This window comes from Cetorhinus maximus, chromosome 19 (assembly GCF_964194155.1).
Source record: "Cetorhinus maximus chromosome 19, sCetMax3.hap1.1, whole genome shotgun sequence".
Classification (NCBI taxonomy): domain Eukaryota; kingdom Metazoa; phylum Chordata; class Chondrichthyes; order Lamniformes; family Cetorhinidae; genus Cetorhinus; species Cetorhinus maximus.
Window position 1 is genome coordinate 63,312,976 of NC_135897.1, and position 21,671 is coordinate 63,334,646.

A 21,671-nucleotide genomic window follows, 5' to 3' on the forward strand; every position below is an offset into this window, starting at 1 on the left:
TGTCATTGTGATTTTGATTCATTTCAGTACTGTGGTGGGGCAATAACCCAAATAAAGAGTTTCAAGCATGAAGTTCTGGGAAAGATAGGCATAGATTTGGGAGGCAAAAGCATATTCAAGGACTTTGAGAGGAAGGAAAGTTGAAGATGAGGGTGATCATTTTTAAAGACAGAAGGGACAAGGGTTGGTGGCAGAGGCAGCTGATTAGATCAGGCTTGTCCAACCTTTTTGAGTGGGGGGGGCCACATTTCCAATTTATTCTCACTCAAGGGTCTGATGAGCAGATTTTGGAAAGATAAATGAATTTCAAAGAAAAGTTGAGTGTGAAAAAAAAAAACAATTTGCTGAGCAAAAATAAAGCAATGTCAAGGCTATAAATTGATATATTTTTTTAAAAGAGTAATTAATAAAAATGACCTTTAGATTATAAGAGGCTGAGTGTGTGTGTGTCCAGCTCACTTCCAGTCTCAGGGTGTTTACTCACTCAACCTCATATGTATTGGTGTGTGGGGGTGAGGGTGACTGAGAATCCTGAGACTGGGGGCCAGAATTTTACGCTGGTGGGATTTTACGGTCCCGCCAAATTCAATAGAATTTTGAACGGCTCGCCACTTCTTACGGCCCCGCTCCCGCTGCGATGGGGCCATAAAATTCCACCCTGGGAGTGAGCCAGGCACACACACACACAACACACAGACACCCACATACACACAACACACACACACACACCAACACACACACACACACAAATACACACGCCAACACACACCACACACACACAATACACAACACACACACACCAACACACAACACACACACACACACACACACACTCACTCACTCACGTACTCCCTCGTTCAATCTCTCCCACACACATTCACATACTCTCTGGACAAGATTTTCTGTTTGTCAGGTGGGGGCAGCAGGCAGACCTGGGAGCAGCTGGGAAAAGGCCCACTGCCCGTGATCGGGCTCCAACTGCGAATTCACACTGGCTGGCCTATTAAGGGCTAGTCAGCATGAAAGGCACGCTGAAATGCTCAGCACTGCCGAGGTGGGGGGTGGGAGGAGGGCGAATGCGGAAGCCTGCACATGCTAGGGGGAGTGTGCACTGTCAGCTCCCTGAGAGCACAGAGCTGCCTCAAGGAGCTGAAGAATTGTACAAAGGGAAATAAAGATTTTAGAAATTATATACACATGTCCCCACATGTGACTCAGTCACATGAAGAGGGACATGTTTAAAAGGAAGTTGATAAATTTTTACCAGTTTTTTTATTTGCCATTGGAAAGCTCATCACACCCGCCTGCAAACCGAATGGTTGAACGGGCAGCAAAAAGTACAAATTAATTACTCGCTTAAGGGGCTTAATAGACCTCTTAATCATCAGTGGGCGCACTGCCAACTCTCGCGCGTGCCTCCCGACTGATAGATCGCAAGAGTGCACAATGATGTTGGGATGATTTTACACCCGTTCGGGCGCGCGCCCACCCACAGGGCCTAGATTCCTGCCCTCCCTCCCTTTCTCTCTCGCATACGCACACCCCTTCTCTCCCTGGCCCCACAGCCTCTCTCTCTCCCCAGGCCTGCCACACCTTTGCTCCCTTGAGCCTCCTCACCCTTGCCACTGCACCCCCCATCCCTGAGCCTGGCTCACCTTCAACTCCAACCCCCGCTGGGCCTGCCTCACCTTTGCTCCCCAGACCCTGGCAGACATCAGCACACTCACACTGATAGTGAGCCTGTCAGCAGCAAATGCGGGAAGGGAACAGCCTATGATTGGAGGAGCAGCCCCGTGCAAAATCTTGAACTTTACTTACCTGTCTTACTAGCATTTTGAACAGTGACTCCAGGGGGCACATGAGGGGCTCGTGAGCCACATTGCGGTCCACAGGCTGCCAGTTGGACAAGCCTGGATTAGATAGTCTCAATCTTAGTGACAAAGAAATCCATGACCTGCACGCAGGTAGTGTGGCTCGGAGGAGACAGCTTAGAGGGAGCTTAAGAAGATGGTCTGCAGGAGAGAAAATAGCTGGGGGTTCCATTTGCATTCTAGGATGATTCTGGAATAATGAATAATGAACAGTTTTCACCCACAGGAGCAGGACCCAATAGTGCTGCATGTGGTACAGCCAGATCTAGCAACGAATGGCTGTTTGCCTTATCCTTCCAAGCTTGCTTGCCTTGGACTTAATGGGGCAGAGATGAGGGATGTACCAGGGGCAATGACCCTGAGAGAGTAATAGTTTTAATGGAGCTTAGGGCATTGAAAGTGGAGGTATGGTTGTGTTGTGTAGATCGGTGGGTGGCTGCAGAAATGGTATGGTGAATGGAGGGCCAAAGGATAGGGAGTTGGAAGTTTGAAAGTGTAGTTGTAAATGAATTGGGAGAGATTATTTTCCAGGATAGGCACAGAAGGAAGTAGAGTTGGAGGGGGAAGCAGGATATAGGTGTCACCAGAAATGATCTTATCTATGAATGATAGTGTGGGAGTAGTGAGGTTACATGAGATGGCAAGTCATAGCAAGTGGCCATGAATATGAGTTGGGGAATTTGTCTGGTGGGAGAGATTAAGGGAGGAGAAAAGGACAGTGAACTCAGAAGGAACATGATGAGACAGAGGTTTAAATCACTGAGGATGAGAAGTCACTCAGTGCATAGACTGAGGGACAAAAGCAGTGAAGATGGTTCAGTGGGAAAATTGACATGGTACCTGGGTGGATAATAGAGAACAAAGATATTAAATGAGAGGCAAGAGGGGTGAGGTGAATGAGATGCCTAAAGGAGGAGAAAATGCCAGAGGACTAAGGAGATAGATGAAGGTATGATTTGATTATAAGAGCCACACAACCACTGTGACGGTTTTGGCAAGACCAATGATGAAAGATATAACTAGGTGGGAAGGATTCAGTTTGGGGGAAGGTATCGCCACCAGCCAGGTTTCCTTCAAGGCCATGATGCTGCTGCAATCATCCACCAAAAGCTCAAGCAGCAGGAGCTGTCTATTTTATACAATGCTGTTTCAAACTAATATTATTTGATCATCTGGACAAAAATTAATGCTGGTTATCAGAAGAATGGGTAAGAATGACATTCTGAATGGGGTGAATTGTTGGTGAACACAAGCAAATAAGAAAAATCACTGAATAAATAATTTTAAAAGGCATAATGGATTGATTTTTATCATTCTACAACCCTGTTTACACTGAAAAATGGGTGGTAGCACAATGAAAATGGAGCAACTGCTAGTTATCAGAGCTTTGAGGTTTTTTGGTTGGGCTTGAATCTGGCAGCTAGAGTGGCTGTCAAAGAAAGATGGGAGTCTCATTCATCTGTGCAAATAGAGATCAAGTCACATCATTTTTCTGACATCATATTCATCTGTGCCTACTGCTAGTTCCTGAACCATTCCACCAACCATGGCCAATGCAAGTTGGGAAGCAGCTATTTGCAGCGATACTTAAACTAATCCTCAGCTATTGTCAGGTAAAGCTGGATGGAAGTTCTGAAGACATTTTTCTGACATTTTTCTGTCAGTTGCTTGTGAGTTTTCACTTCAACACTTATGAACCATATGATCGCTTATATGGTTTCTGCTGTGGATTCTGCACTCACGCTTCCTGTGATTCTATGATTTTACTTCTCTCTGTTGCAATGAAAAATACACCAGCATTGAAATTGCTGCTCCAAGCCTTTGACCAATGGCCACAATATCTGATTTCCTACCTTTGCTTTGACAAGCTGTCTATCTAGAGTGTATTTTGTGTTAGCACCTCACCGACTACACGATAATGTGGGTTAATCATGATAAGTGCACATGTTGCACCCTGAATTCTCCAGGCAGCTGCCACACACATCCTGCTCACTAGTCATTGTTTATTGCATGAGAACAAAAATTGTCCCCATAAAATAAGAATAAAGCAAATTCATTTTTACATAGACTATGTGTTCTGACTGCCAATTAACATTAAGTGATTGTTTCTACTAGGAGATGCTAAAGTGCAGTAAAAATTCAGAAGGCACTGCAGAGCTAGAGGAAGCACTGGAGACAATGATTAGTATAATTAAATCAGTGAACGACTCCATGCATCAAATTGCTATCACTGGGTTTGAGGTAAGAGCACAATATGATGTATAACCTACTCTGTTTCTGCTGCCAGTGGTGGCTTATAACAATAGAAGATTTTTCCTTCAAATGTTTGTCCTTTTGATGTTTGTAGTTATACTGCTTCAGTGTTTATTTGTGAAGCTGTCATAAAGTCATAGAGGTCTACAGTACAGAAAAAGGCCCTTTGGCCCATCGAGCCTGCACCAGTCAAATAAGTACCTAACTATTCTAATCCCATTTTCCAGCACTAGGCCCATAGCCTTGTATGCCATGGCATTGCAAGTGCACATCCAAATACTTCTTAAATGTTATAAGGGTACTTGCCTCTACCACCTTTTCAGGCAGTGAGTTCCAGATTCCCACCACCCTCTGGGTGAAAAAATTCTTCCTCACATCCCCTCTAAACCTCCTGCCCCTTACCTTAAATCTATGCCCCCTGGTTATTGATCCCTCCACCAAGGGGAAAAGTTCCTTCCTGTCTACCCTATCTATGCCCCTCAATTTTATACCCCTCAATCATGTCCCCTCTCAATCTCCTCTGCTCCAGAAAAGTAGCCCCAGTCTATCCAATCTCTCCTTGTAACTAAAACTCTCCAGCCCAGGCAACATCCTGGTAAATCTCCTCTGCACTCTCTCTAGTGCAATCACATCCCTCCTATAATACGGATTCCAGAACTGCACGCAATACTCTAGCTGTGGCCTAACCAGCGTTTTATACAGTTCCAGCATAACCTCCCTGCTCTTACATTCTATGCCTTGGCTAATAAAGGTAAGGATCCCATATGCCTTCTTAACCACCTTATCTACCTGTCCCGCTACCTTAAGGGACTGGTGGACATGCACATCAAGGTCCCTCTGATCTTCTGAGAATTTAACACTGTGCAGTTTAATTAGTAAAGGACCAAAGTACTACAGGTGCTGGGAATCTGAAATAAAAACAGATAATACTGGAAACACTCAGCAGGTATACAGCATTGGTGAAACCGAGTTCTCCAGGTCAATGACTCTGAAGGAAGGGTTGTCAACATCTACAGATACTGTCAGACCTCCTTTGTATTTCCAGCATTTTCTTTTTTTTAATTTCATTAGTAAAGGTTCTATCCATTTGCACTGCCAATCAGACAAGAAGTGAGACCAACAGCCTTGCTAGAAACGGCAAAATGCTGATTTTAATTTTACCCCAATACAACAGGATAAATGAAGTTATCTTACAACCTTGCCCTATGATGCATTAATTTTGCTTCAAGTTTGGAAATGCATTACTTTTACAGGGAAATCTAAATGACCTCGGGAAGCTCTTGATGCAAGGATCCTTCAATGTGTGGACAGACCACAAGAAGGTTCACAGCAAGGTCAAAGACTTGGCAAGGTTCAAGCCAATGCAAAGGCATCTTTTCCTTTACACAAAATTGCTGCTATTCTGCAAGAAACGAGAGGAAAATGCAGATGGACATGAGAAATCTCCCTCATACAGCTTTAAACATTCATTGAAGGTACATAATGACATCAGCAGTAAGAAAAGAAAGATTTGCATTAATATAGCTGCTTTCAAATCAATGTGTGTTACAGCCAATGAAGTACTTTTTGAAGGGTAGTTACTGTTGTAATGAAGGAAACCCAGCAGCCAATTGGTGCACAGAAAGCTCTCACAAACACCAATGAGATAATGACCTGATAATCTGTTTAACAATGAAGCTGCAGTGTCCATATATAGCAAGACCTGGACAATATTCAGGTCAGCGGGCCTGGGAATTCTGCGGAGAGTAACTCACCTCCTGAATCCCCAAAACCTGTCCACCATCTTCAAGGCACAAGTCAGGAGCGTGCTGGAATACTCCCCACTTGCCTGGATGAGTGCAGCTCCAACAACACTCAAGAAGCTTGACACCATCCAGGAAAAAGCAGCCACTTGATTGGCACCACTTCTGCCGCCTTAAACATTCACTCCTCCCACCGCCGACACACAGTAGCACCAGTGTGTACCATCTGCCAGATACACTGCAGCAACTCACCAAGGCTTTTTCAGCAGCACCTTCCAAACCCACGATCTCTACCACCTTGAAGGACAAGTGCAGCAGATGCATGGGAATACCATCACTTGGAAGTTCCCCTCCAAGCCACTCACCATCCTGACTTGGAAATATATCGCCATTCCTTCACTGTCACTGAGTCAAAATCCTGGAACTCCCTCCTTAACAGCACCGTGGGTGTACCCACACCGCATGGACTCCAGCAGTTGAAGAAGGCAGCTCACCGCTACCTTCTCAAGAGCAATTAAGGATGGGTAATAAATGTTGGCTTAGCCAGTGGCGCCCACATTCCATGAATGAATATATTTTAAAAACCATTGATTCGGGGATAAATGTTGGTCAGGCCAACAGGAATAACAGCCCTGCTCTTGCTTGAAATAACGCCATGCGATCTTTTATGTCCATCTGAGAGAGCAGCTGAGACTTCAGTTTAGCATCTTGTCCTTTACTGAAACTTTTATATGTAAGTTATTACAAAAGAAACCAGATTTCTTGTACCACAAGCATGAATTTTGTCACATTGACCAGGCTTGTAACTCACAATGTGCATACTGTGCTTTCAGATGAGTGCTGTTGGTATCACAGAAAATGTAAAGGGAGACATTAAGAAGTTTGAAATCTGGTACAATGGCAGAGAGGAAGTATACATTATTCAGGTAAATAATACTGAAAACTGTACATAGTTTTATTATTTAAAGTATAAACTTTACAGCTCATTTTAACTCCTGGAGGGAGTTGTATGGATGGGGCTGAAGCCCTCCGCAGTCGAGGACCAACAGATGATGCGAGACATTTTTCAAATAAGTCCTACTGGTCTGCTTGCCAAACCTGATGGGAAGTGTTAGCTAGCAGACAGGTGAGAGGGGGATTTCAGGTGTCAGGAGGGCACTCCCAGAACCTGGAGGAATGGGCCCCAACTCTCAGGTAAGTGGTTGGGAGCAGGGAAGTGGTGGATGAAGGAATTGGGGCTAATGGTGAGGGATGTCCCAAGGTTTACTTAAGGGTTCAGAGGAGCACTCCTACTCCACCTGCAACAGGAAACAACTTTTTTTTAAAAAGGCTGTTCATTCTTCTGGCCTCTGGCTTCTCTTGCCAGAGGTTAGCCTGGTGGGGAAGCTATGATCGCTTCTCCATGCAGGCCTTGGGTTAAAATTGCACTCAAGCCCCAACGATATCATAAAATGCTGATCTGTATATTTAAAGAAGGACCATACTCCCTTCCAGTGGGTGTGCCTCTCACATACTCAGAAGAGAAAGTTAAAATTGCAATCCATGGCAATGCAATTAGTGGGGGTAAGTCACTGCAAGCATTTCAACTGCCCAACCACCTGCCTTATGCTGGATGGACAGGGTTATAATGGGTCCTTCTGTTTCTGACTGGAGATTAGAGATATTAACTAGCCAGGCAATTGTGATAGGGGAATGCAAAGTGTTTGTAGCAAGGTAGAAGCAAGAATCTTCACCTTGGTCACTTATATCATATCCTCAGAGGTGCATGTGAGACAGTGAGCAGGGACTAGATAGCTTAATAGCCTGTCCTCTGAACAGCAGCTATCAGACATTTTTATTTCACTGCTTGGGGCATATCTAAGTATCTATACGTTTTTGAATAGCAACTGCCTGACCCTTGGCTCATTTCCCACCTACCCATTGTCTATTTAACATATCCATTCTACTCCCTACGTTTGCAATTCAACATCACTGCTGTCTCTCACTCTTGGTGCAAAGGTTTGGAAACATCACAAGGTTAGGGATAACTGCCCTGCTAACAGTGAGTGAAAATATGATATACTATCCACAGTAGCTGGATATGACCTGTTAATGATCTAATTTTATTTTGCTGGCAGAAAATTGAGTTTTTTGTGCCATAAATGGTTTAATTTTGAACAGTTACCCTAATCAGGGCAAAAGGCAAAATACTGATGAAAAGCCATAGGCATGAAATGTTGGGGAGCGTTTTGTTGGCCCGCACAGGCAGGATCATGGCAAGGATTGTGAGGGGGGTGGGGGGGAGGTGGGGGAAGGGCTGTAAAATCAAGTTTGCCAGATCGGCTCCTCAATCATGTCCCGCCATCAGGGGATTTTACCCAAGGTAGGACCAGCTTCAGACAGGTTCCCTGGCACAAAGAGGCAGAAAACGATTTCAAATGTTCAAATACCCTATTAAGAGCCATTTTACCAGGCTGCCAGTATTTTGCCAATGGTGGATCAAGCCCCCGTCGGGTGGGGAGGCCACAGGTGAACTCCCAGTGGCAGCAAACAGAAGGCCACAGGCAGGGAACACAACCAGCACGGCCTCAGTAACTATCTCAGAGAGGCTTCCCTCCATCAATATAATTTTTATGAGCAGAATCTTTGGGCCCTGCTCACCGATGCATAAAGTGACGCGCGGTGACGTCGGGCGTGTGTCCCAACGTCACTGCGCGTTATTCTGATCCTCAGTTTGACAGACGCGCAGCCGACTCTGCTGCGTGCCCGCCGAACTGTCAAAGGCCTATTAAGGCCATTTAAAAACTAATTAAAGTAATTAATTGAGCTGCCCGTCCAACCTTAAGGTTGGTGGGCAGGCAAAGAGCCCAGGCGGCCTTCGCATTTATCATGAAACCTCATCCACAGGTGGGATGAGGTTTCATGAAGGGTTTATAAATTAAATACATTTTTTAATTAAAGTACATTGTCATGTCCCAGCTCATGTGACACCGTCACATGAGGGGACATGCCTTAAAAATATTTTTTTTCTTTATTAAAATTTTAACAAATTACACTAATCTGCTTGAGGCAGCTCCGTGCCTCAGGGAGATTTCTGCACTCTTTCACGTGCATGTGTGAAAGAGCGCAGGCCCTGATTCAGCCTTCTCCCCCCGCCTGCACCGGGAGCACTCAGCGCTTCCGGGTGCTGTCACGCTGGGCAGGCCTTAATTGGCCCGCCCACACAAACTGGCAGCACCCAGCCGATTGCGGGTGGTGATCGGTTGCGCATTCGCCCGGGCCTGCTCCTGCCCAACCCCGCTGACGGGGAGAAAATTCTCCTGTATGTTTTTTAAAATTATCTACGACCTTCTGTAGGCTGCAGGGTCCCTGCCTTCCTCACTAGTTCCTGATGGCGCCGCTGAGGACCCTGAGCTGCTCCCCAGTCAGATTGCCAGCAGCTCTCTGAGGCAGGACCTCCTTCTGAGTGAGGTGGCGGAAGTCCTATCTCCAGTCAATTAATGCTATGGCGGTGGAGCTGCCGGCAACTTTATCAGTGGTGGGTAGGGTTGCCAACTCTCCAGGATTGGTCTGGAGTCTCCAGGCATTGAAGATCAATCTCTAGGACACTGTGTGCAACCCTGGAGAAAGATCATTGGGACATTAAAACAGATTTTTTTTGTCATTTTCTTTGAACATTTCTTTTTGCAGGGTATAAAAGCATTAAAAATAAAATAAAGGCTATTTGCCTGACGTCCAAGCATCATCAAATTGGGTAATAAGTCCTTTTGCTTTCCAATTGGCTTAGGAAGGCAGTGCATCACAAGGATGGATGTGTTGGCCGACTAACAGCTGGAGCGTTGGTGCAAGTCATGTGATGAAACCTCCAGAAATACATTTAGTTACCGTTGGCAATCTTAGTGGTGGGGATGGGAAACCCTGCCATCCAAAAAAATCCTGCCTGCTAAGTCTTTTCCTCTCACAGCAGATGCTGTCTGATCTGCTGAGTATTTCCTGCATTTTCTATTTAATGTCTTAATCATAAGCTTCAGTATACTTCCATGCTTAATGTTCACCAATAACATACAGTCATGGCTCCTTTCATCTTGATCAGCTGTTAACATTGTATCTGGATGCAAGGAACACACTGGTTTCTCATAGTACCCAACATCGCTGGGATCCAAAAGCTGGGAAAATTGTCATCTAATGTGAAGATGTCTGCCTAAATTAGAAAGAGTGCCCCCATTACTTTTGATGGAAATTCCTGGAAGTGGTTGGGGGAGGGTACAGGCAAATAGGCAGGAGAATGGCTCCCCAAATGATTTCTGCCCCATCTACTGGAGTTGCAACATGAAAGTAGTTGAACGCAGGTGGAAAATCTTGCCCACTATTTTTAAGTAATTTGTTCTACAGTAATGTTGTACTTTTTCATCCAATTTGAAAATGAAACACCTAATTACAGGCATCATCTGTAGAGCTGAAGAACCTTTGGGTTTCAGAAATCAGGAAAGTACTGACAGGACAACTGCAAGCTTACAGAGGTAAATAAAAGTGCAAATCAAGCTTTGAATATATAACTAGAAATTGACTATCTATACTTTTCTTTATAACACCAAACCCCATTCCTATCCTGGTATCCAAGTAATTTTAAGAGTGTCAATTGATACCTGCATTAACTGCTTTAATTGCGAGCCCATTCCACTTGTGGGGATAACTGTTCCCTGGCGCATTCTCCATGGCAATGCCTCTACCAATCAGAGTCCACTTGCCAATCAATCAGTACCCCTTTCTCATGCAGTATAAATTGTTGTTCCCTTTGAAATTTGGCACTCTTGAAAGTTTGTCCTGATGAGTACAACACAAAGAGCTTCGACAGCATGTCTCTCTTTTCAGCAATACAGGGAGATGTGTACATTCATGGCAAAGTCCATGCAGTTCTAGCAACCATTAATTTAAGTGGACAGAAAATCGGATGTCCTCCCTTACGGATGTGTTCTTCATGCCTGAATAAAAATTCCGAGAAGAATTATCTAAGAGTACAAACTCTATATAATAATTTCTTTCTTTCTCGTTTGTATGACAGAAGCAAGCCAACTAAACCAGAGGATCCAGGAACATGTTTACCAAGCTCCACTGAATGCACCCAACAGGTAGTGTAATATCTATTCATTTTTGGTAACTAACCATTACAGCATCTTACTTGACTCAATCTTGAGAGATTCCCAAGCTTGATCTTTTCTGATCACTGATATCAATTACCAGAACTCAGTCACAGCTAGTATGTAGAAGCATTGTATTGAAAATATATTAATTATTAGTTTTGATAAGACTGTAATATTTTAAAACTGTAAATGATCCAAACAATGCCATTCATTTATCATTTGAAGAGTCCTTCCTCAGAAACCCTTCTTGTTGTCACCCATTTTCTTCCAAGAGAACCTAAACCTGGATTAAACAGCCACCTTTTAATTTGCTTAAACTCATTGGTATCGTCAACAAATTAATGATGCCTTTTGAACTATCTATAATAACCTTATCTGTGCTGACTTTATGCGCAACCCAGCTATCACAAGTTCAATCTCCACCATGGCAAGTTATGAAATTGAATTCAGTTATTTGCTAATTGATAGTTTGGTGCCAGAAAAGATTACCAGGAAAGCTGCTGAATTGTCATTCAAAAAAACCAACTGGTTCACATTTTAATATCAGGGAGAGATCTACTATCCCTCCTTGTTCTGATCAAATGTGTGACTCTAATCCCAAACTATGTGGTTGAATATTAATGGCCTGGGCAAATGAGAAAGAGCAATAAATAGTGTCATGCAAATTTAAAGAACACATAAAAGACAGACTGGATCCATATCTTGACTTCTGGTCTTGCTTTGTGACGCTATAGGAAGTTTCAGTTGGCTCTGGAAGATTTTAAGGAGATTTAAGATCAAAGGGATGAAGAGTCTTGATGATCTGCAATAAGTGAAAACAGTAAATGGACAGATTGAAAGATAACAACGTAAAACTTAAATCACACCTAATAGGGCAGATTTTAACCTTTGGTGGTGCACAAAATGGTCAGCAACAACTTGGTCACTGGAAAGGGCAGGAAAGTATATCAGGCAGACAAGCCACCATTGCTTGTTTTCTACCACCATCGAAAGTTAAATTTAGTCCTAATATTATTGAGGTAAGGCCTGAAGCATGCAATATTTCTAAGCCTTAGTTATAGGACCAAGAAGGTCATGGAAATTTCCTTTTAGATATGATTCACTACTTTTCTTTCCTAGCCATTCAGAAAAGTTGTTTTTTCTCAGTTTTTGCCAGAGCAGATGGCTTGATGGTTATTCAGACCTACAATAGTGACATAATCAGTTTATGACAATCTTAAAATAGGAAAACTAACAGAAATTAAAACGTCACATTGAGATTTTTTTAAAAAGTACAGGCGTATTTCCCATTATAACAAAGCATGATACCTCAAGTATGAGCTCTGAAATGTGACTGTCACATGCCAGCAATAAGAGCCAGGATTTTCTGCTACAGCGACATCAGGAAGCTAATGTAACTCTCAAAAGATGTGGTGATAAATGGATTGTGATGTAACCTAATTGCTTCTTGCCTGCTCCACTACTTTCTCACCTCATGTGATAGGGGGAAGAGGATATAAATATATCTGGTCATATATGAAGTATTAAAATGCTAGATAAATGGCAGTAATACATCATTTGATAAGATAAGCCCATGGTGTTACGGGTAGCATACTAGCATGGAGAGAGGATTGGCTAACTAATAGAAGGCAGAGAGTTGGGATAAGGGAGCATTTTCAGGATGGCAACCTGTAACTAGTGGAGTGCCACGGGGATCAGTGGGGCCACAGTTATTTACAATATATATTAATGACTTGCTTGAGGGAAGTGAATGTACAATCGCCAAGTTTGCAGATGACACAAAAATAGGTGGGAAGGCAAGCGGGGGGAATGACACAGTCTATAGAGGGATATAGACAGGTTAAGTGAGTGGGCAAAAACTTGGCAGATGGAATATAATGTGGGAAAATGTGAGGTTATGCACTTTGGCAGGAAGAATAGAGGAGCTGAATATTATTTAAATGGAAAAAGGCTGAAGAAAGCTGCAGCACAGAGGGATTTGGGGACCCTTGTGCATGAATCACAAAAAGCTAGCATACAAGTTCAGCAGGTAATAGGGAAGGCAAATGGAATGTTGGCCTTTATTTCAAAGGGAATGGAGTATAAAAATAGGGAAGTCCTGCTAAACTATGCAAGGCATTAGTTAGGCCATACCTAGAATACAGTTTTGGTCCCCTTATCTAAGGAAAGATATACTGGCATTAGAGGCAGTCCAGAGAAGGTTCACTAGGTTGATCCCGGGTATGGAGGGATTTTCTTCTGAGGAGAGGTTGAGTAGGTTGGGCCTGTGCTCATTAGAGTTTAGAATAATTATTGAAACATAAAGGATTCTTAGGGGGCTTGACAGGGTATATGCTGAGAGCTTGTTTCCCCTTGTGGGAGAGTTTAGGACCAGAGAGCATAACCTTAAAATAAAGTGTTACCCATTTAAAACAGAGATGAGAAGGAATTTCTTCTCTCAGAGGATAGTGAATCTGTGGAATTCTTTACTGCAGAGGGCTGTAGAGGCTGGGTTTTTAAGTATATTCAAGGCTGAGATAGACAGATTTTTAATCAGCAAGGGAATCAAGAGTTTTTGGGAAAAGACAAGAAAATGGAGTTGAGGATTATCAGATCAGCTATGATCTCATTGAATTATGGAGCAGACTCAATGGGCCAAATGGCCTACTTCTGCTCCTTCATCTTATGGTATTATTTGATATCTTTTCATCATTTGCATCATGCCCTGAATGGCAAAGTTGAGAGACTGGGCTTACAACAGACAACCAGCTTGAGGAAATGCACTTAAGCACATCCTCACCAATCTACTTGCCGCGGTTGCTTTTGTTCAAGACAGCATTGGTAGCAGTGAGCACCACACAGTCCTTTTGGAGACAAAGAATAGAATTTTCCAAGTCATGTCAGGGCAGCTTGAAGTTTGGACCAGGAGGAAATTCAGATTTCAGGTCAGCAGTCCATCGCGTTACCACCTCCAGACGATTTTCCCCCAAGTGGGTCATCACTGGTGGAGGCTACATGCCCAGCAGTGGATAGCCAATTTGAATAATTAACTGACCATTTGTGGGCTGGTTGGAGACACCAGCAGGACCATCCCAGCAGCAGGCAGACTCCGTTGAGGGCTAAGCCAAGCAGTGCCTCTAGGAGACTTGTAGGCTGCTGACAGAGGGGTTCCACCAGGCCTCCTGCTCTTACCTCACAACTAGAGCAGAATTGACCAGCTGGCCGCAGCTATGGCCAACTGACATCCTGAAGCAGGGTTTCCCCTCTGCAGGGCTGGCCTGACAGCTGTGGCCAGAGTTTATTTTTAAGAAATTAATACCCCTTTAGAGGGAACCTCAAGATGGAGGCTCCCTCGTGGTCCCCATCTTGCAGCAGGAGCATCCACCTCTGCCATCCTTCCAAGGCTGCCAGCCCTCTAATGGGGCCTGGAGCCTCATGAGCCCACCCATGTCTTTAATTGGATGGTGGACCCTGAGATGGCCTCTTGATTAGCTGCCTCTGGGAGGTCTCCCAGGCAGGCTTTTGACAGGAAGTGCAGAATCAGGACCAGAAAATAGTCCCACCCAAAATCTTATTTTCAGACTGAGGACACCCTCCATTGTGTTGTAGGGTACCACCACCCTGCTAAGTACATACATACAGAACAGATCTTGCAGTTGAAATTGGGTATTTGAAGTGCTGTGAAGCAGCAGAATTGTATTCAACATAACCTGTAACCTAAATTAAAAGCAAAAATACTGCGGATGCTGAAGATCCAAAATAAAAATGGAAAATGCTGGCGAGGGAAACAGAGTTAACGGGCAGAATTTTGACCTTGATGGGCGGGCGGGCCCCACCGACTCGGCGGTGGGCGAGCAGGCCCTGGCCCCAAATCGCCAGCGGGAAAATTCTGGCCATCATTTCGAGTGTGTCATATTGGACTCGAAACATTAACTCTGATTCTCTCTCCACAAATGCTGTCAGGCAACCTGTAACCTTGTGCCTGGCATATCCCTCATTTCTATTGTTGCCATAAAACCAGGTAATCAACCCTGGTTCAATGAGGTGTGTAGATGAACAGGAGCTGCACCAAATGTACCTAAAAATGAAGTGTCAAGCAGGTGAAGCTACAACACAGGACTACATGCATGTTAAACAGTGGAAGCTGTAGACAGAGCTAAGTTATCCCACAACCAATGGATCAGATCAAAACTCCGCATTCCTGCCGCCGAAACTGGGCCCACCGCCATTTTGAGCGGGCGGGCCAATTAAGGCCCACCCAGCGGCCTGCCCCCCCCCCCCCCCCCCCCACTGTGTGGGGGGGGAGGGAATCCCCAACTGTCAAAGTGTGCACTTTCGCGCATGCGCGCGAAAGAGCACACTGCTCCCTGAGACTAAGTGCTGTCTCAGGGAGATTAGTGACAGGTTAACAAACTCTAAAAATAGAAAAATAAAAACATTATTAACATGTTCCCCACATGTGACAATGTCACACGAGATGGGATATGTTAATAAGAAGCACTGAAACTTTATTAAAGTTTTCAAACACGAACATGAAACCTCATCCTGCCAGTGGATGAGGTTTCATGTTTTATCAGAAGCCCGCTGGGGCTCCTGGCCTGTCCGCCAGCCTTAAGATTGGACGGGCAGGGTCTTTAATGATCTTAAATATCTTGTCAATGGCCTCAATTGGCCATTGACAGGTCGGCAGGCGGACAGCTGATTTCGCCGTCCGCCTGCCTTCCTAAAAATTTAAATGGACTGGGATGACGTCGGGGGTTCCTCCCAACATCATCCTGCGTCATTTTCTCATCGGCGAGCAGGCCCTGGCCCCAAATCGCCAGCGGGAAAATTCTGGCCATCATTTCGAGTGTGTCATATTGGACTCGAAACATTAACTCTGATTCTCTCTCCACAAATGCTGTCAGGCAACCTGTAACCTTGTGCCTGGCATATCCCTCATTTCTATTGTTGCCATAAAACCAGGTAATCAACCCTGGTTCAATGAGGTGTGTAGATGAACAGGAGCTGCACCAAATGTACCTAAAAATGAAGTGTCAAGCAGGTGAAGCTACAACACAGGACTACATGCATGTTAAACAGTGGAAGCTGTAGACAGAGCTAAGTTATCCCACAACCAATGGATCAGATCAAAACTCCGCATTCCTGGCACAGCCAAACATGAATGGTGGTGGACAAATAAACAACAAACAAACGGAGGTGGTTTCAGGAACATCCTGATGACAGAGTCCAGCACATGAGTGTAAAAGATAAGACTGAAGCATTTGAACATTCTTGGGCCAGAAGTGCTGAATGGAGATCCATCTTGGCCTCCACCTGAGGTCTCCACTGTCACAAATGCCAGCCTTCAGTCAATTTGATTTACTCCATGTGATATCAAGAGAAGGCTGAGTGCAATGGATATAGCAAAGGCTAAACAATATTCCAGCCGTCGCGCTCCAGAACTAGTTGATGTTTTAGCCAAGCTATTTCAGTACAGCGAAAACACTGACATCTACCCAGCAAAGTGTAAGATTGCCCAGGTAGCTCCCATTCAAAAAAAGCAGGATAAATCCATTCTGGCCATTTACTGCCCTATCAGTCTACTCTCAATCATTGGCAAAATAAGGGAAGGTGTCTTCAACAGCGCTTTCTAGCAGCAGTTACTCACCAATAATCAGCTCACTGTAAGGAACTGTCAGGACCACTTGACTCCAGACCTCATTATAGCTTGGTTCTAACATGGACAAAAGTGCTTGAATGCAAAAGTGAGTCGAGAGAGACTGCCAGTTGATGTTGTAGTAATTATAGTTTTATGTAATGTGTAGTATACCTTTAAAAAGAATATTATAAAGGAAGGTCACATGATCTTATGTAACCAATAAAAGACTAGTGTGAGCCACCTCTGTAGTTAATAATCAGAAGTATGAAGATAGAGTTTGATGTGAAAGCACACATGAGTAGCTGTCGAGTACTTTTGTAAATAAACAGAATGTGTTCCACCTAAGAAGTGTCTGCTGATCAACTCTATCTGTAGTGCCAACTTGGCCATCCCACAACAAGCGTGCAACTGGGATTTACAAGTCCCAACAAACTGGTGATGAGGATAAAGCGAAGATACAACAAACTGGCGTCGAGAGTAAAATAGGTTAGCGGAAAAAATCAAGAGAAATGAAATTGGACCGTACCTCGCACAGTAATTGTAAGGAAAAGTTCCGTTCAAATCATCAAAGCAATCCCCTCACAGGATGCCGCAATTCGGAAGAATTGATCCTTTCGATCCAGCCACGCACAAATGGTCTCATTATATTGAATGTCTCCCGTTCTTTTTCCAAGCGAACAAGATTATGGGGGAAGAGAAGAGGTGGGCGATCCTCTTATCTACACTTGGGAATAAGGCCTACGCCTTGATTCGAAGCTTGGCGGCACCCAGTGACCCAGATTCGAAAAGTTTTGATGAACTGGTGGACCTCGTGAAGGGTCATTACCAGCCAAAGCCCTCAGTAACAATGCAACGGTTCAAGTTTAACTCAAGAATCTGAGCCCTGGGGGAGACAGCTGCTTGTTATGTGGCAAGTTTGAAAAAGTTAACAGAACATTGTGAGTTTGGTACACCTTTAAGTGACATGCTCAGAAATCGTTTAATGTGTGGTGTAAATGAGGACACGATTCAGAGGAGATTACTGTCTGAAACAAATTTGGATTTTAAGAATGCACTAGAGATAACACTGGCTATGGAAAGTGCAGTAAGTGATTCAAAAGCCATATAGGGAGTGCAAAATGGCGCCGTCCTGCACATTGGGCAGATGGCTCCAGCCAAAAAGGGCGCGAAAATGCAAGACTCTGCCGAGAAGCGGGAAACAGCCACCGCTAGCAGGAAAATAAAAAGAAATGACTTAGCAGTGAAAACAAGGAATAATTGCAACAGAGGTGGAAACAAGCAGTCTTATAATGATTGGAAGTTTACAAACATCTAATGTTTTTATTGTCATCAAAATGGACACATAAGGAAAGAATCAGGCAGACTTTCAAACAAAAGAAAAAACCACATAAGATCTACAATGCAGAAGAGCCTGAAGCAACAAATTCATATATTTATTCATTATTTAATTTGAAGGTTGGAAAGACAGAACCAATATATGTAACAGTGAAAGTATTCAGATGAAAGTGGACACAGGAGCTTCCACTACAGTAAATGGGAAACACACCTTCAAATACCTGAATTATGGTGAACATAAATTAAATTTGGAAGAAACTGCTGCCAAATTAAAAACATACGCTAGTGAAGATATCCAAGTCAAAGGCATAAGCAGAGTAACTGTCCATTACGGAAGCCAATCAGTAAAGCTACCCTTGATGGTTGTAGCAGGCGAGGGGCCAAGCCTCCTTGGATGAAACTGGTTTAAGGAGATTAAGTTAGAATGGGCTGAAATTTTCCAGCTGAGAACAAGTGGGTTACCAGAGCTAATATAAAATTACACCTCAGTCTTCAAGGACGAATTTGGGAAGATTCAGGGGCTGCAAGCAAAAATTCATGTGGATCCAGAGGCAACCCCCCGATTCATGAAGGCGAGACCTGTATCATATGCAGTGCAGGAAAAGGGTGACGCCAAACTGGACAGATTAGAGAAACTGGGCGTTATACAACCTGTGCAGTGCTCAGAATAGGCAGCGCCAATAGTCCTCGTACCTAAACCCGACAAAACCTCCGAATTTGTGGAGACTATAAATTGACAGTTAACAAAGTGGCTAAGCTGGACAGACACCCCATACCAAAAATTGAAGACCTGTATGCCAAGCTGGCAGGTGGAACCACCTACATGACACTTGATATGAGTCATGCTTATCAACAATCAGAGTTAGAGAAGGCCTCCAGGGAATTTAATATCCACAAAGGGTTGTACCAATATACACAATTGCCTTTCGGTGTCTCTTCAGCTTGTGCCATCTTCCAGAGAACAATGGAAAGTTTACTGCAGGGGCTGCACCACGTTGTAGTTTACTTGACAGATGATGTTCTGGTGACAGAACTCACTGAAAAGGAGCATTTGGCGAACTTAGAATTCTTAAAATGTTTCTTGCAGATTGGAGTGCATTTAAAAAAAGAAAAGTGCACGTTTTAAGTGAGGGAGGTAATCTATTTGGGTCACCGGTTAGATTCACAGGGCCCCCACCCAGTTGAGGAAAACATGAGAGCCATAAGAGAGGCACCTGAGCCAAAGAACACCTCCGAGCTCAAATCATTCTTGGAATGATCAGTTATTATTCTTACCCAATTTGTCTACAGAACTGGCACCCCTGCATTATCTACTCAAGAAGAACCAATGTTGGTCTTGGGAGGCGCCCCAGAAAGAAGCTTTCATAAAGGTCAAACAATTGTTGCACTCGTCCAACCTATTAGTGCATTATGACCAGAGGAAAGAATTGGTGTTGACATGTGACACATCCCCCTACAGAGTGGGAGCAGTGCTCTCCCACCGGATGGACGATGGCATGGAATGGCCTATAGGATACGAATCAAGAACGCTCACCTCAGCAGAAAAGGGATACCCACAGGTAGAAAAAGAAGGCCTGCCAATCAGCTTTGGTGTCAAGAAATTTCACCAGTACGTACACGGCCGTCATTTTATTATCATTTCAGACCACAAACCATTGCTAGGATTGTTCAGTGAGAACAAGGCTATACCTCAGTGAGAATACAACGTTGGCCCCTGATCCTGGCATAAGAGTATACTTATGTACATAGGCCTGGAAATCAAATTGCAAACGCTGATGCCCTTAGTTTGCCTTTACAAGAAAATGATGAGGATGTCCCAGTTCCACATGTACTCTTATTTTTTTCCCTGTTAAATTTTTTAGATTCCTCGCCGGTATGTGCTGGACAGATCACAGACTGGACAAGTTGGGACTCAGTCCTATCTCAAGTACAAGAACATGTACTTCATGATTGGTCACAAGAGCCTGTTCCTGACGAAATGAAACCGTATTTTAACAGAAGACATGAAATAACCAGCCAGGGTGGTATCTTATTGTGGGGAGCATGAGTGATAACTCCTCCAAAGGGAAGAAAACCATTATTAATTGAATTACATAGTGCACATCCAGGCATTTCCCGAATGCAGACCATAGCACGCAGCTATCTATGGTGGCCTGGGATGGATGGAGAAATAGAGAGCTTAGTGAAAAATTGTGTGCAGTGTCAGCAATTACAAAAGTTGCCTTCATCAGGTCCGTTACACCCTTGGGGGAGTGGCCAGGAAGACAATGGATACGATTATACATCGACTATGTGGGACCTTTCTTGGGAACAATGTTACTGCTCATTGTTGATGCCCATTCAAAATGGATAGTTATATATGAGGTGAAGTCACCAATGGTCTTCTGCTACAATTGAGAAGCTACATCAAAGTTTTGCAATTAATGGACCACCAGAAGTGGTTGTATCTGATAGTGACCCAGCATTTACAAGTGCTGAGTTTCAATGATTTATCAGCCTCAATGGTATCGCTCGTGAAAACTGCACCGTACCACCCTTCCTAAAATGGACTGTCCGAAAGGGAGGTTCAAACGTTCAAGTCAAGCATGAAAATGTTAATTGGCAATTCCTTAGCTACCAAGCTAGCATGCTTTCTTTTTCATTGTAGGACCACCCCTCACACAACAACAGGTGTCACACCTGCGGAGTTATTGATGAAACGCTGTCTCAGGACGAGACTGAGCTTAATAATGCCGAATTTATGGGGGGAAAGGTGGAAAGGAGTCAGCGAAGTCAGAGAACTAAACATGACTGGCATAGTCATGAGAGGAAATTTACTGTGGGGGAGACAGTATATGTGAAGAACTTTGGAAAAGGGCCAAGATGGTTACCGGGTGAAATAAGTGCAGTGACTGGACCTCCATCCTACCATGTGAAGGTGGAAAGCCAAGTCATACAGAGATATGTGGATCATATAAGGAAGAGAGAAATAAATCACCAAGAAATAATTCCACCAGTGTTCACGACTGGGTCAACGTTTCCAGTTGAGAGAACTCAACCTAGTACAGATGTGTCTGATGTGTCTGTTGTACCTGCAAGAGTTGAGGAAACAGATTTGCAGGTACCCACCGAAGAACCTGATGTTCAGACAAGACAAGAAAAGGTGGTTCCGGGTAAAGCATCTGAAGTTGTAGAACTGAGACATTCTACATGCATAAGGAAACCCCCAGAAAGACCGAATTTGTAAATTACTTATCAGCGTAAATAAGTTTCTATTTTGAGAAAATTATCATTGTAAATGTAAAGTGTATTTCCAAGTAAAGGGGGAGGGATGTGGTAATTATGGTTTTATGTGATGTGTAGTATACCTTTAAGAAGAATGTTATAAAGGAAGGTCACATAATCTTGTGTAACCAATAGAAGAGTAGCGTGGGCTATCTCTGTAGTTAGCAGTCAAAAGTATGGAGATAGGGTTCGAGGTGAATGCAAACATGAGTATATGTCATGTGTAGTATACCTTTAAGAAGAATGTTATGAAGGAAGGTCAGATGATCTTGTGTAACCAATAGAAGGCTATCTCTGTAGTTAGCAGTCAGAAGCATGGAGATAGGGTTTGATGTGAAAGCACACATGGGTAGCTGCTGAATATCTTTGTAAATAAACAGAATGTGTTCCACCTAAGAAGCATCTGCTGATCAACTCTATCTGTAGTATCAACTCGGCCATCCCACAACAAGCGTGCAACTGGGAT

At 43.8% G+C, this 21,671-nt stretch overlaps 1 protein-coding gene across 1 annotated transcript in view; it reads left to right on the forward strand.

Moving 5' to 3' along the window:
* mcf2l2 (MCF.2 cell line derived transforming sequence-like 2) overlaps positions 1-21,671 on the forward strand; it is a 396,665-nt gene that overhangs the window by 298,384 nt on the left and 76,610 nt on the right. Inside the window, exons 22-26 of the mRNA XM_078563948.1 lie at positions 3,987-4,112; positions 5,378-5,599; positions 6,700-6,792; positions 10,287-10,365; positions 10,908-10,974. Of these exons, the coding sequence (XP_078420074.1) occupies positions 3,987-4,112; positions 5,378-5,599; positions 6,700-6,792; positions 10,287-10,365; positions 10,908-10,974 (587 nt within the window). The remainder of the gene's footprint in view (positions 1-3,986; positions 4,113-5,377; positions 5,600-6,699; positions 6,793-10,286; positions 10,366-10,907; positions 10,975-21,671) is intronic.